This window comes from Cavia porcellus, unplaced genomic scaffold (genome assembly GCF_034190915.1).
Source record: "Cavia porcellus strain 051 isolate PalLab524CR breed Dunkin Hartley unplaced genomic scaffold, mCavPor4.1 scaffold_5, whole genome shotgun sequence".
Classification (NCBI taxonomy): domain Eukaryota; kingdom Metazoa; phylum Chordata; class Mammalia; order Rodentia; family Caviidae; genus Cavia; species Cavia porcellus.
Window position 1 is genome coordinate 67340573 of NW_026947488.1, and position 16558 is coordinate 67357130.

The window sequence follows — 16558 nt, forward strand, 5'->3', positions numbered from 1 at the left end:
TTTACCTGTGGGTTTTTTTGCCACCAAATCGAACTTCTTCTCTTAAAAGTGAAAAATGTGCCTCATGACTTGTTAATCCAAGCATGATCTGTGGAAAAATGATTATGAAATATTTCTATACTCTCAGTTCTTATTGTATCAAATACATAAGAGCTATTAGAAATATTTCTGCAAAGAGCAATAATGAGGACATTAAATATATAAATACAAAAATATCCATTTGTAGAATATAAATGTGATAAAGTTAATGTACTTTTCTAGGAAAAACATGTTCAACTTTTGGGCCCAATACTTTTGTAACTGCCATTCTGTCCCCTCTTACCATACTTCTTCCCTCTATAATCCCCCAAATTTTCTTAATTAAAGAAACAAACATTCTTAATTTTCAGTTAATTTTCTAGCAAAGTATCCTAAACTCCAAAATTAATTCAAAAGTCTAGTGATATATATCAATAAAGTACAATGTATATTGTCTATTTTGTTTTAATACCAATTCCAACAGCGAAAATAAAAAAATAAAAGAAACATTTATAATCCAACTAAGGAGATGACAATATGAACCACTTACTTATATATTAAACATGACTGCTAATTTTTGTTTTATGTAAGATAATGGAATCATTTTTAAGTATTTTATTTTAGATAGGCGGGTGGTGCATGCCTATAATCCCGGTACTTGAGAGGCTGAGGCAAGAGGATTGTGGCTAGTTAGAGATCAGTTTGACTACATAGCAAGACCCTTTCTCAAAAAAAAAAAAAAGAAACCAAAAAACAAAAACCATTTTTCTTTCAGTTTTAAAAAACCTCCATTAGAGAAAATTATGCAAAAAAAGTACAGATTAAATGATATAATGCTGGAATTTAATAACCCACAGTGATACAGTAAGAAATAGGAGACAAGGACAGTAGATTAACTAAATGAAGAACACAGGAAATGTCATTATGCTATTGAGCTTTTTTTTTTGGTGGTGGTACTAGGAGTTAAACCAAGAGAGCAGTGAGCTACATTCCCAGCCTTTAAAAAAATAAATAGGGGCTGGGGATTTAGCTCAGCAGCATAAGCACCTGCTTTGCAAGCAGGCGGTTGTGAGTACGATCCCTGGTACTGATAAAAATGAAAAAAACAAACAAACAAATAAATAAATAAATAAATAACCAAGGCCGGGGCGTTAGCTCAGCGATTCAAGCACTTATAGGTAAGTGCGAGGTTGTGAGTTCAATTCCCGGTATAAAAAAAAAATTAGGGGCTGGGGATTTAGCTCAGCGGCATAAGAGCCTGCCTTGCAAGCAGGCAGTTGTGAGTTCGATCCCCGGGACTGATAAAAAGGAAAAAGACAAAAAAAAAAAAAATTTTAGGCAGTGTTTCACTAAACTGTCAAGGCTAGCTTTAAGCTTTCAACCCTCCAGCCTCAACGTTCTGTACAAAGGAAATATAGGTGTACTTCATGAATAGTTTATCTTTCCTATTTTTGTTGAGCTTGACAATTTCCATAATAAAAAGTTAAACATGATGTTTAGTAAAGATTCTTGGGTTTTAGAGTTGTTTGATAAAGATGTACTATATGTCATGGGCTACATATAAGTCATGACTTCAGAAGAATACTACAAGCAGCAAGGGGTGTCACAATTGTAAAATATAGATACCAGTTGATCATAAAGATTTGGTAAAGACTAAAGTAGCAATAATTATTTTGTCTTCTATATTTGTTTTCATAAGCAGTAAGATTCTTGCGTAAGTCAAGTCCCTTATTTACTTATAAAGGCATAATCTTATATAACAATAAATGTTATACTTACCAAGTCAGCATCTAAACCGTAAAGACAGTGTCTGGTGTTTGGGTCATGATCTTGCTTTGCTTTTTCCGATCTGATAAATTCCATGATTTTATGTTCTCCTTCTCCGGGAGTCTAAATATAATGTTTTTAAAACATGTGGTAATATGCTATGCTTCAGAATATTAAATACATTTTTAAAAATTTAAAATAAAAAAAGATGATAACCTCATGGCCTGAGAAGTAGATGGTAACTCCTTGCCATGACTTGTCTGTGGAAATTTTCATATTTACAAAATACTTTAGATGTTCATGTAACCTGGCCATGAATTCAGTCCCTATAAACAAAAAGGTTTAAACAGTTAATCTCTAAAAGACATAAAAACAATGAATTCCCAGTGATAATACAATAATCAGATCAAATAGGTAGGGATAGATAGGATCTCTAAAAAAGGTTAAAAGTGCTTTTGCCTATCCTGGGAGCAAAAAATGTATCATTCTCTAGCAAATATCCTGTTTCAAATGCTATTAGTTATCCTAAATGAAGTCAGTGTCAGGAAAAGTCAAGGACTTCTACTGTTGTCTAACAACTATGCTGTAAGTATTTTTATATACTTAAAGGGCAAAGTTTAATGAATCTCAACTCTCTACTTCTTTTGCTGATCTCTACAGTAATTTCATAAGACATGCAGCTTCAATTGCCAGTAATTATACTGATAATACCTATTATTATTAATCTGAAAATTATTATTAATTTTGAAATTCAGTTTACAATGATTTTGTTTTAGGAAAACCCCGTGTGATAATAATCAAAGGCAACACAGTCTTAAAACTATAATCAAGATAAAACATTATTAAATTGAGTAATATATAGGGCACAGAGTAAAAGAGAAATTACTATTGGTAGTAATGAACTCATGAGAAAGTTATATTTTAACACGTTCATTCAAAGTAAAGGAATATAATGATGCTACACAAAGCTGAAGAGTATAGAGTATGTAGCTGTATATACAATTAAATTAATATATTCTCTCTTGCTTGAACCATTGTTGATATTTATATGACTGTCCAATCAGGTGCCTTGTATCATCAGTGGTACCTGCTTGACAGACGGTCTCATCTATCAGTGTACACCACTGGTGGCAGAACTGAAACAGTCATATGCATGTACCACCCAGTGGTTCAAGGCACACCTGGCAGTAAGAGATACGAACTGTGGCTCAGTCATGAATCTGTTAAACGTATTACTGATATATGTATTGTATTTATTTTCCTTAAAGTCATACAAATCTTAGCTGCTGCTGAGAGGTGGAGCAGGACAATGGGTTTCTTATCCTGAAACAAAAAGTAAGCTACATGAAATTACCACCTCACTGAGATTGTTTCATTCCAAGAAATGGCAGGAGTCAAACTGAAAGATCTTGTAAGTTCCAGGTCTGGAATTCAGTGTATCTGGAGGGTCCTGACCATATCTGTTCTTATCAACATTTGAAAATCCTACTGCGGGACTTTATGGGACATTTGTGATCAGTGTGTTCAAACTATCTCACAATCAGATACAAGTGGGAAAATACAGCAAATGCAACCCCAGGGCCCAAATAAATAGTAAATATAAACACATTTAGACATTTGAAACAATAAACTTTCAAATTACATTTTAATTCTTCCATAGATTTTCTCTCAGTGACTTTACCTGGTGTAATACAGTTGGAATCAAACCTGGCCTCTGTAGGAAGAGTTTCTCCCTTTTCAACTGCCTTTTTTATTTTGTCTTCTGCCTCTTTGGCTGACCTTACAGGTAAAGAAAACAAAACAAATAAAACTTAAACTTCCTGAAAACAAAAGTACTAACTTTTACATAAACTGCTATTTAGGTCTTTCAGTTAAATATTAATTCATCAATTTTAAGGTTCAACAATATTTAAGTTTTGAAATAATGCAACTGATAAAGGTGAGCCTCAGAATCCTTTGCTCTTATAAAAGAATTGAATTTTTCATGTAAGGATTGGAGAAATTAGATTTCAAGACAATAAAAACACACAAAATATTGTAAGCACTTTCAGGGTAATTCATGTCAGAAACAAATGTCAAATTCAAGCTAGAAACAAGGTTAAAATCTCTGTATAGGGCCAAGGAAATAGCTCAGCAGCACACTGCCAGCCTGGCAAGCGTGAGGTCCTGAGTTTGAATCCCAGTATCTCTCCTCAGAAAAACTCTCTGAATAGCTTTAAATTATATATATATGTGTATAATTTAATGATCTTTATCATTTTATGATCTTAAATACAACCAAGACCTCTAAGAATATTATATAAAATTACATATTTTTGTATTTCCTCCTATTTGACATAATACAGCATTATGAGTAGGAGATATTCCCATTTCTGTGGGAATTTAAACAGAAAATAAATATGACCAGAAGATATGCTGTGTTATGTTATTTATCTTTAAATGTTTCACCTAAAACGCCTCCCACGCTGCTGATTCATTTTTGCTCGAGGAGCGACTCCGTCAACAGCCATAAAGAACACTTTCCTAGGTTTAATAATGCGAAACAACACTTCCAAGTAGTGAAAAATGTCAGTGAAGATTTTGTCATCTGAAATTCTGAAGTGGACATCATCATCATTAGGATGAGAACACTGATGTATAATTCCATTCATATCCAGGTACAAATTGTCAAATTCAGGAATCTGAAAGAAAAACACACAAGCTCAAGGTCATTAATCATAATAATGGATTAGCTTCTGTGGAAAGTGATTATTCAAAGATAAAACCAAAATGTTAGGTTTCCTGATTATTAAAAAAAAAAAATGGAGTGAACAACCACAGTTGAATAGAGTAAAGAAAAATATGCAGAGTTGGTAATATGAAGACATGTTACATAGTTACATGTTTCAGTAGCTTGAACAAATTTACTGCCAGGAAATGATCTACTGGCATAAAACAAGATACCACAGGAAAACAAAGTGCTTGGTTTATTTGGTACTCAAAATATTAGTTTCCTTCCTTCCTTCCTTTTTTTCTTCCTTTCTTCTACTAGAGTAACTTCGTAAAGCCTCAATTTCCTCCATAAATGGGTAACATAATGCCCATTTATATCTAAATGTGTGTACATATTTATTATAAGGCTTACTTATTTATTTTTGTCTTTTTAAGACAGGGTGTCACTATGTAGTTCAGGTTGGCTTTGAGCTCATTTTGCAACTCAGGCTGGTCTTGAACTTGTAACAATCCTCCTGCCTCAGCCTCCCCAGTACTGGGATTACAGGCATGCACTATATGCCTGGCTGTAAGGTTTATTTTTTATTTTATTTTGTCTTTCACTATGCAGTTCGGGCTGGCCTTGAGCTAAGAGATTTTTCTGTGTCAGCCTTCTGAGTGCTGTGATTATAGGCATGTGCCACCATGACTAGTTTTATTACAAGGTTCTAAAAATGACCTATATCCTTATTATATATTTGGTTTCATTATCACAGTTACCTGATTAGGTTACCTTATTTTTTGTTACATTGTTCCTTACAATCTTATATTATGCCAAGAAGTTTGGTGTACGTTAAATGCTGCATGTGAAATTTGGATTAATTTCTAAACTTTGACTAGCAGGCATCTACTTTTATAAAAAGAATTTAATGGCTCTGGCTTTCATTTACTTTTTCTCTATTGAAATGTTTGTGAGAAGTAATGGGAACACAATCAAAACAATTGTACACAAAGAGAGACCCAAAATGGGTACTATTTACTGCAATCAAAGAATTTTAGAGGAGAGTCTCCGTCACATGTTAAAGAAAATTATTAGCTGGGCATGATGTAGAACATGTCTGTAATTCCAGCACTTGGGAAGCTGAGGGAGAAAGATCCCAAGGTCAAGTCCATCCTTCATTCCATAGCAAGTTTCTATCTAAACAAAACAAAATAAAAAAACAAACTTTGACTTTTTAAAAATAAAAGCAGAATAAGCAATCCTTGTATAAACATAATGAAAATCTTTTCTGAAACAGAGATTCAATTTAACACTGAACAAGTAACTAAGGTACATATTTAAGCAACAGAACACCATTTTTAAATTTTGGATACAGGGTCTCACTAAAAGTTCAGGCTGGCCTTAAACTCACTATGTAGCCCGGCTGGCCTCAAACTTGGTGATACGCTTGCTTCAGCAACCAGAGTGCTAGAATTAGAGGGATGTGGTACCACGACCTGCAGGACTATTTTTTAAAATATCGGCTTAAAATAAAAATATAGATGTACTTGAGATTAGTGACCTGAATACTTAAAAATGGTTCAGACGGTAAACGTTGTTATGTATATTTTACCACATTTAACAAAAAAAAGATGAAGGCTCTACTGCAGTACACATTATCAACAGTAACAAGCAATTTTAGATAACAATCTTTTTGTGACTCAGTTTCCTCACATACAGAATGGAGATAATAATACTAGAACTGGCATGATTAAATGAATGCATGCATGTAAAGCATTTAAAACAGTATGCAATCTATAGTAAGTGTCTTAAATATTCTAGTGGCATTGTGCTGGATTATAATTAGCAAAATGCTCTAAGAGTATAGTATTAGCTTATGACCTTTGACTTGTAAAGACACATCCAGATACTATGTTTACTTCTTCCTTTCTTCAAACCCTATGACAATAAAGGCAATATATATATGCCTCCTTTCTCCCCAAATAAAGCCTGACATTGTGGGGTACAAGTCAACCATGATTTTTAGAAAGAAACAAATGGGTTTATGTTGATGGCTAAAAAAAGACTACCTAGAACAATATCAGAATACTGCTTATCTGTTGTGCCTGGCCACAGATGGTCATAAACAGGTACTCCCAAGCTCTGAGGATTGGTGAAGGATGAACTGGTGCTTGAGTAAGAATGAAGATGGTAATGGTATGTGTATGTGTGTGTGTACACGTGCACAGTACACAGAACTGTATATGCTATGCACATGATCCACCACAAAGCTACAACATCCTACCAATGAGGAATGAAAAAAAATGTCTCTGGAACTGTTTTCCTCTCTCTTCTTAGTGGTGCTATGAATGCTAGAAACAGGCAACTAACCTTCAATGGAATGGAACAAGCTGGGTGAAGCAAAGTTTTATCCTGCTACAACTATCTTCATTTTGTCCTTTTTTCTTCAGTTGTTAAGGGGACACTAATGGGACAAATACATTCTCAATTTAGAGATTCTCAAGTAAAGTCATTAGATTAGTTCTTCTTTTTTTGGTGGCAATTTTCCTGGACTATGTCATGGTATTAATCTTCTGAATCAATTTTCTCAAGTACATGTATACAGTTTCAACCTTAATTTCAAGAACATTTTCTTTTATTATAGTATTCATTCCGCTGCTTTTTTTTTTTTTTATTTAAAAAGAAATCCTTCTGGGGCTGGGGATTTAGCTCAGTGGTATGAGCGCCTGCCTTGCAAGCACAGGATGGTGAGTTAAATCCCCAGTACCAAAAAAATAAATAAATAAATAGAAAGAAAGAAAGAAATCCTTCTTGTTGAAAGGAAAAAAATGTTTCAGTAGTGATGGCAGCAAAATTCAGCCTCTCTGAGAACTGGAATGCAGACACTGGAGAACAACTGTCAAAGAGAGAAACAGAAGCAAATCATTGCCAGTCAGGAAGCAATTGACAAAAAACTTAGAAGCTACAGAGAAGTTAGAAAGATGGTCTACACTGCAGACAAAAGAAGTAATTTGGACTCTCTCCCCCGTAATTGTGGCTCAGCAGAAACAGGAAGAAAACCAGGTTCCCCAGAAGCAAGGGCTGGGAGATCCAGGTAGAAAGGGCAGCAGGGCCCATGCCTACAAAAATCTCCTTGGATTTTGTTCCAAAAGACTCCTTCTGTATGCCAGGCAACAGTAGGAGAGGGATTCAAGTGCCGATGTCAGCCACATCACCAGGGAGTGCTTGCACCAGGTGTCATTTCAGGAAGGGGTTGATTATTTAAATCTGGGACTCAGACAAATTAAAACAACTTCATCTCAGGTTACCCAGTGACAGGGTAAGGGACAGCCATAGACATAGCTGCAGACAGGGAATGGGCTAGATGGTGAATTTTATTTTTTTCATTTTTTGGAGATAAGATCTTGCTATGTAGTTCTGGCTAGCTTTGAACTCACTATGTACCCAGGCTAGCCTTGAACTCCAAGCAATCCTGCCTTAGCCTCCCAGGTGCTGGAACTACAAGTGTGCACCACCATAGCCAGCTGGGAGCCGGCTAGGAAGAGAGTCCCTGAGAAGTTTAAACTCAGAGAGGGAAAGATGTAGCTCACACTCACGTGGTGAAAAGCCAGGCCCAGCTTGAGTTGTGCCCCATAACAGTTGGGTCTGAAAGTGTTCACTGGCAGTAAGTACTTGAACCCTCGCTCTGCTGCCTACCAGCACAGATCTGAAGTCTGATTGCCTTCACTATTTACCAACCTGAGCAAGGAAATGTCTTGGTGCGGACACTGTCATAGCCCAGTACACCAGAGGGGTGAACCTAACTGAGGTGCAACGAGCTGTTTTTATCACTGAGTGCTCTAAAAGTTCACCAGGGCTGGGGCTTTAGTTCAGCAGCACAAGCATCTGTCTGAAAAAAGAGTGAGGTGGTAAATTCAATCCCTAGTACTAAAAAAAAAATAAGTTTCACCATCACTGACCTACGGCAGAGGAATACAGTGTACACTTTAGAAATCCACAACTATAAGATTAGATGGAGAAACTCAAAACTTCCTAGACTCTAAAACTGGAGATCCTAGCAGGAAACTACTCACTCAGAAATACAGGAGAAAAAAACAACATTTATTTCTTCTGTTTTTAGATTCATTTTCTATTGTTTTTGGTCTTTTTCATTTTTATCGGTACTAGGGATCGAACTCATGACTGCCTGCTTGCAAGGCAGGCGCTTATGCTGCTGAGCTAAATCCCCAGCCCCTCATTTTCTACTTTTTAAAAAAATTTTTTTGGCCCAGCCCAGCGAACTCTCCTTTGCCTGGGGACCAGGTTCTGGCTTCCTATCGGTCAAGTGAGTCCAGTGGAGACCCAGAACTGTCTTCTTTGCCTGGGGACCAGGCTCTGGCTTCCTGTCAGTCAAGTGAGTCCAGCGGAGGCCTGGAACTGTCTTCTTCACCTGGGGGCCAGGATCCGGCTTCCTGTTGGGTGGAGTGGGTCCAGAGGAGGCAGAGAGCCCCGTCCCAGCCCTGCGGAGCTCTCTTCTGCGCCTGGGGACCAGGCCCAGACTTCCTGTCCAGATCAGTGAGTAAGGAGGGGGCAGGGAATTCCATCCCAGCCTGGCTGACCTCTCTCCCTCACTTGGAACAACACTTGAAGCTAGAAAATATGGGAAAATGAAAAAACGAAAGACCAAAATGCAGTCTCAAACATTCAGGCCATCCCAAAAAAGCCTAGGAGCCATGGGCATAGAAGAAGCCTTAAAGGAATTCAAACTAGAAATAATCTCTCAGGTAAAAGAAGAAATGATAAAAGAAAAGAAGGAGATGCTGAACATATGTAAAGAAGACACAGTTAAAAAATTGGAGGAGATAAACAAAAAGACAGAATCCCTGGATGAACAATATAAGAAACAAACAGAATATATAAAGCAGATGCAAAGAGATATACAGGAAGTCAAAAACTCCATCGAAAGCTGTAAAAACCGCCTCAATGAATGTGAAGATAGAATTTCAGACCTCAAAGACAAGATTGCAACCAGTGAACAGGAAAAGAAAGATCTTTTAAAAATAACAAGAAATCAGGAAATAACAATTCAACACCTGCAAGATGACGCAGAGGAACAACATAAGGTTAATAGGGATAAATGAAAAAGAAGGGAACAACATAAAGGATGTCAAGAGGATATTTAGAGAATAGCTGAAAATTTCCCAAACATGAGATTGGAAACTGGTATCAAGATCAATGAAGCACATAGGACTCCAAGTAGCCATAACCAAAATAAAACTACACCCAGACACATAATAATGGCCATCCTAGAAATCAAACAAAAGAATAGAATATTAAAAACTGTCAGAGAGAAAAGACAGATCACCTATAAAGGAAAACTTATCAGAATCACAGGAGACTTCTCAGCACAAACAATAAAGCCAAGAAGAGCATGGAGTGAAGTATTTCAGATCCTAAAGGAAAATGATTTCCAACCTAGACTGATATACCCTGCAAAACTTTCCTTCAAAATGGATGGAGAAGTAAGATACTTCCATGACAAAGAACAGCTGAAAAACTACATGATCACCAAGCCAACCCTGCAAAGAATACTGAAAGATAGCCTAGACACATATAAGGAAAAAACCACTAAACAAAGCAGACAATTAAATAGAACTGAAAGATAAAGATACAACAGCAGAAAGATAACATGTCAACAATAAACCAATATATAACAGTTATAACCATTAATGTAAATGGTCTCAATGCACCAATTAAAAGAAACAGACTGGCAGAATGGATCAAGAAACAAAATCCAACCATATGTTGTCTACAAGAAACCCATCTAACCCAAAAGGAAACTCACAGACTGAAAGTCAAAGGATGGAAAATAATACTTCATGCAACACGAACCCAAAAAAAAGCAGGGGTGGCTATATTGTTTATAGACAATGTGAACTTCAAGCCAATAATGATCAGAAGGGATAAAGAAGGTCACTACATACTCGTAAGGGGAAAACTCCAAGAGGAAGAGATAACTATCTTAAATATATATGCACCAAATTCCAGAGCACCCAGTTATATAAAACAAGTACTAACAGAAATGAAAAACCAAGTTAACAGTGACACAATTCTAACAGGAGATCTTAACACACCATTGACACCAATGGGCAGATCAACCAGACACAAAATCAGCAAAGAAATAAAAGAACTGAATCGCACCTGTGAACAAATAGACTTAATAGACATATACAGAGTATTCCACCCACAACAGAATACACATTCTTCTCAGCAGTGCATGGATCATTTTCTAAAACTGACCACATATTAATTCACAAAACATATCTAAATAAATGCAAAAGGGTTGAAATCATCCCATGCATGCTTTCAGACCATAGCGCTATGAAATTAGAAATTAATGATAAAAGATACTACAAAATTCCCACAAACACATGGAAACTGAGTAACACACTCTTGAGTAATCAGTGGGTCACAGAGGAAATTAAAGAAGAAATTAAACACTACCTACAAGAAAATGAAAACACAAACACAACTTACCGGAATCTGTGGGATGCAATGAAAGCCGTCCTCAGAGGAAAATTTATTGCACTGAGTTCCCACATCAGGAAAACAGAACGAATACAAATAAATAACCTGATGCTGCACCTCAGACAGCCAGAAAAAGGAGAGCAAGTCAAGCCCAAAGCCAAAAGAAGAGAGGAAATTATAAAAATCAGAGCAGAAATCAATGCAATAGAGACTAAGGAAACAATCCAAAGAATCAATGAATCAAAAAGCTGATTCTTTGAAAGAATAAATAAAATCGATAAGCCCCTCGCCAACCTTATTAAAAAAAGGGAAGAAAAAGCTCAAATTCATGCAATAAGGAATGAAAGAGGAGAAATCACTACAGACCCTATAGAAATACAGAAGAACATCAACACCTATTTCGAAAACCTCTACTCTCAAAGGTTTGATAACACAGAGGAAATGGACAGATTCCTAGAAGAATACGAAGTACCAAAGCTAGGTCAGGAAGATGTAAAACTACTGAATAACCCAATTTCTATTAATGAAATTGAAAACGTAATTAAATCCTTACCTACAAAGAAGAGCCCAGGCCCAGACGGATTCACTGCAGAATTCTACAAGAAATACAAAGACCTAATGCCAACACTCCTCAAATTCTTCAATGAAATTGAAAGGGAAGCAATCCTTCCTAAATCGTTCCTAGAAGCAAATATTGCTCTAGTACCAAAACCTGAAAAGGACCCAACTGAAAAAGAGAACTACAGACCAATATCCCTAATGAACACAGATGCAAAAATCCTCAATAAAATATTGGCAAATAGGATGCAGCAAATCATCAAGAAGATCATACACCATGACCAAGTCGGATTCATCCGAGGCATGCAAGGATGGTTCAAAATACATAAATCAATAAATGTAATACACCATATCAATAGAGCCAAAATTAAGAACCACATGATCATTTCTATAGATGCAGAAAAAGCTTTTGATAAGGTCCAACATTCATTCATGATAAGAACCTTGCAGAAAATTGGAATAGATGGTCTTTACCTCAATATAATAAAGGCCATCTATGACAAACCAACAGCCAATATCATACTAAATGGCCAAAAATTGAAGTCCTTTATTTTAAAATCAGGCACAAGACAAGGATGTCCCTTATCACTGCTCCTATTTAATATAGTGCTGGAAATACTAGCCAGAGCAATTAGACAAGAGAGAAATAAAAGGCATAAAGATAGGAAAAGAAGAAGTTAAGCTATCATTATTTGCAGATGACATGATACTCTATATAGAAGATTCCCAAAACTCATTGAAAGACTGCTAGATATAATAAATAAATTCAGTAATGTAGCTGGATATAAAGTCAATCCTCAAAAATCAATAGCATTCCTATACACTAACAACAATGTCACACAGAGAGAAATAAGTGAAGCCACACCCTTCATACTAGCAACCAAAAAAATGAAATATCTAGGAATTACTCTCACGAAAGAAGTAAAAAACCTGTACAAGGAAAATGATAATACACTGAAAAAATGAAATTGAAGATGATCTCAGAAAATGGAAAGACATCCCTTGCTCATGGATAGGAAGAATGAATATTGTGAAAATGGCCATTCTCCCAAAACTTTTATACAGATTCAATGCAATCCCGATAAAAATACCACCAACATACTTCACAGAACTTGAGAAATCACTCCTAAGATTCATCTGGAGCAAGAAGAGCCCTAGAATAGAAAGGACAGTTCTAAGCAGCAAAGGCAAGGCAGGAGGTATCACAATCCCTGACTTAAAGTTATACTACAAAGCAACTGTAGTAAAATCAACATGGTACTGGAACCAAAACAGAGCTGAAGATCAGTGGCATAGATTAGAAGATACAACCACAACTACAAACACACTCAACCACCTTATCTTCATAAAGGGGCCAAACATGTTCACTGGGAGAACGACAGTCTCTTTAATAAATGGTGGAAAAACTGGCTCTCCATATGCCGAAAACCAAAACTAGACCCATGCCTATCAGCATGTACTAAAATAAAATCTAAATGGATCAAAGATCTAAATATTAAAACAGAAACACTAAATCTATTGGAAGACAAATTGGGTAAAAACCTTGAAGATATAGGAGTAGGTAGAGAATTCATGAATAGGACTCAAACTGCACGGGAAATACTTCCCAGAATCAATAACTGGAAATATGCCTAGAAGTGGTATAGCTGGGTCAAATGGGGCTTCCAGTTCCAGTTTTCTGACAAATCTCCAGACTGACCTCCACACTGGTTGCACTAGTCTTAATGAGTGAAGATCAGGTGGTTGAGTGTGTTTGTATTTGTGGTTGTATCTTCTAATCTATTCCAATGATCTTCAGCTCTGTTTTGGTTCCAGTACCATGTTGATTTTACTACAGTTGCTTTGTAGTATATCTTTAAGTCAGGGATCCAGTTATTGATTGTGGGAAGTATTACTAAAAAGTTTCTGCACGTCAAAAAAATCTCCAGCATAGTGAAAAGAAAATCCACAAAATGGGAAAAAATCTTAGTGAACTGCCCCTCAGACAAAGGACTTCTGTCTAAAACATATAAAGAATTTTAAAAAATCAGTCCCCCAAAATTCAAAGACCCAATCCAAAAGTGGGCATCTGAGATGAATAAACAATTCTCTGATGAAGAAATACAAACGGCAAATAAATATATGAAAAAATGTTCATCATCATTAACCATTAGAGAAATGCAAATTAAAACCATACTGAGATTTCGTCTCATTCCTAAAAGAATGGCCAAGATCAAGAAAACCAACAACAAATGCTGGAGAGGCTGTGGGGAAAAAGGAACACTCCTGCACTGTTGGTGGGAGTGTAGACTTGTGCAACCATTGTGGAGGTCAGTCTGGAGATTTCTCAGAAAACTGGGACTGGAAGCCCCATTTGACCTAGGTATACCACTTCTAGGCATATTTCCAGAAGAACTGAAAGCATCATACCACAGTGATATATGTGCACCCATGTTTATAGCAGCACAATTTGTAATAGCCAGATCTTGGAAACAACCTAAGTGTCCATCAACTGAAGAATGGATAAAAAAATTGTGGTATTTTTATACAATGGAGTACCACTCAGCTATAAAGAATGATCACATTGACATATTTATAAATAAATGGACGCAGCTTGAGACCATACTCATAAGTGAAATAAATCAAACTCACATGCATAAATACCAAATAGTTTCCCTAGTGTATTGTAAGAAATGATAAGAATACATAAAAGTATGTGGTAATCATGATTCCCAATCATATTGGTTTGAAGCCATATAATGTTTTCACTCATTAACCGCACCTGGGTTGTTCGATTTTAGTATCTATGATAGTACAAATAGCTATTTTGAAGAGAACAACACAACATAAAAGCTAGTGCTGATTTAATATCATCTTGTTTTGAAGTCCCATCAAGCTGTGGTACATCTGTTTCCACTGGTTTTAACATCTTGTATTTTACTATATTTCACTATATGCTATAGTATAAGCAAAATTCTTTATAGGTAAAGAGATAATAAAGAAACTGTTGTTCATTTTCTTTTAGCTGGTTCTAAATACCCTGTAATTCTTGCATTCTCTTGAATGGCTTCACACTGTCTTGATATGCTTGATGTTATAGCATACGAAGTTACACTCAATTCAAGGAAAGAGGCACTATGGTGACTACTATTATGTTAGATTATCTGGTGGTGAAACACAATGCTTGAATGGTTCGGTTCTGCCCTGCGTTGTTCTGTTACAATGTCCTCTCTTATCTCAATCTCCCCCCCCCTTTTAAAATTAATCTATTTTCTCTCATTTTTTTAATTAAGGGAAAACTAAATTAAAAATAGAAGGACCTATTATAGTAACTTTCTTGGTTTTACTATTAATCTGATTTGAACCCCAGTATTGCTCTCCCCATCTTGTTCTGTCTGATTATTCTATATTCTATTTTGTTTGATAGTATCAAGTTTGAGGGTATAGGCAACCACTTTGAAGGCAATAAGATATACTATGATACCCATTATGGTTTGACTATTATCCTTCTTTTTTGAAGTCCTGTAAGGTCTTCAGTGTAGGTTTTATTGGTCTTGTTCTGTACTGTTTTGATCAATCCTATTATACCTGATGATATAGACAACTCAATTTAAAAATAGCAAGAGGCACAATGGTAACCATTTTTGATCACTTGGTATTCTATTTTTGCATCATGTGCTATGCCCACCTTTCTGTGCTGACTCTGTTTTGCTTAGTCACATTTGGTTTTATTCTCTTCAAAAAAAGTAATAAGAACCGTAGGAGTAATAAAACCAAAAAAGTCTGCTATTATAAAAAAGAGAGGAAACGAAGGTGGACTAAGGAATATAACTACAGGTACATTCGAGTGTGTAGGATGGAAAACCATATTACTGAGCTTTTGTTGGATCATTGAACGGAACTGTCTCCAATTTCACTGTATGAATGTCTACTTTATATGCTTTAATTTTGTAATTTGGACAATTGTTCGAGGGATATAATATGTAACCTATTAACTGGTGATTTCTTACTGTATTTTTTTTTCTTGAAATACTGTATTATTTGTACCCTTTTACTGCTTTGTTTTTTTATGTCCTTTCTTTTTTTCTCTTTAAAAAAAATTTTTTTTTTGGTACCGGGGATTGAACTCACAACCTTATGCTTACCAGGGAGGCATTTGAGCCTATGAGCTAAACCCTAACCTCTTTTCTATTTTTAAATTTTTCATATGATTTCTATTTTTCTGTTTTCTATAAATACCTTTCTACTTCACACTACATCTTTTGTCTTGCTTTTCTTTTCTTATCTCCAAATGTTTTATTTTTCAAATATTTCTTTTTGTATTCTCCCCTTCCTAACATCCCATATCTTTATTAATCTTTAGGTACTCTTGTTACTACTCTTGATTTCTATGTTACTACTCTATGTTACTACTCTTGTTACTCTATGTTACTACTCTTGATTTCTTTTCTATCATTTGTTGTGGTACAGTTACTGCATTTACTAGCTATTTGGTGTATGTCATATTTGGTTGGTCTCAAGAGTTTATACTATGATTATAGATTTCTTTTCTAAGGTTAAGGGTGGTACAATGATGGTTCTTATGTATGTCAATATCCATTTTGTCTTGGACATTATTGTTACTGATTTACTTGATACTAGCAGTATTGCATAGCTGTTATTAATAAGTTTTCCTATGTACCCATATCTATTATCTTTGTGACATTAATAATATTGTGGTTAAGCTGGGTGTAGTGGTGCACTCCTGTAATCTCAGCACTTAGCAGGCTGAGGCAGGAAGGTTGCTGTAAGCTAGGGATCAGCCTGGGCTACAAAGTGAGCCCAAAGTCAGCCTGAACAACATAGAGACACTGTCTCAAAAAGACAAAAAAAGAAAAAGGAAAGGAAAAAAAAAAAGCCAAACTAATAATATTGTGGTAATTCCTAGAGAATAGGGAGCTAGGCCAACCTCCCCCTCCAAATTAACAAAGGTGGTTGGTTAAAGGTTTCTGCCCTACTGTAAATTACTGAGTATTATGTCAGTGGTCTAACAAGGTG

General features: G+C 35.8%; 1 protein-coding gene across 4 annotated transcripts in view; it reads right to left on the reverse strand.

Moving 5' to 3' along the window:
• The window catches only part of Xrn1 (5'-3' exoribonuclease 1), a 138523-nt gene that overhangs the window by 102272 nt on the left and 19693 nt on the right, over nucleotides 1-16558 (reverse strand). For all 4 annotated transcript variants that reach the window (XR_010047594.1, XM_063249121.1, XM_063249120.1 and 1 more), the window contains exons 2-6: nucleotides 4234-4466; nucleotides 3467-3564; nucleotides 2002-2111; nucleotides 1798-1908; nucleotides 6-88 (exon numbers count right to left, since the gene is read on the reverse strand). Coding sequence is in view for 3 of the 4 variants with exons in the window: in XM_063249121.1 (XP_063105191.1) it covers nucleotides 6-88; nucleotides 1798-1908; nucleotides 2002-2111; nucleotides 3467-3564; nucleotides 4234-4466 (635 nt within the window). In the remaining variant the exon portion in view is untranslated. The remainder of the gene's footprint in view (nucleotides 1-5; nucleotides 89-1797; nucleotides 1909-2001; nucleotides 2112-3466; nucleotides 3565-4233; nucleotides 4467-16558) is intronic.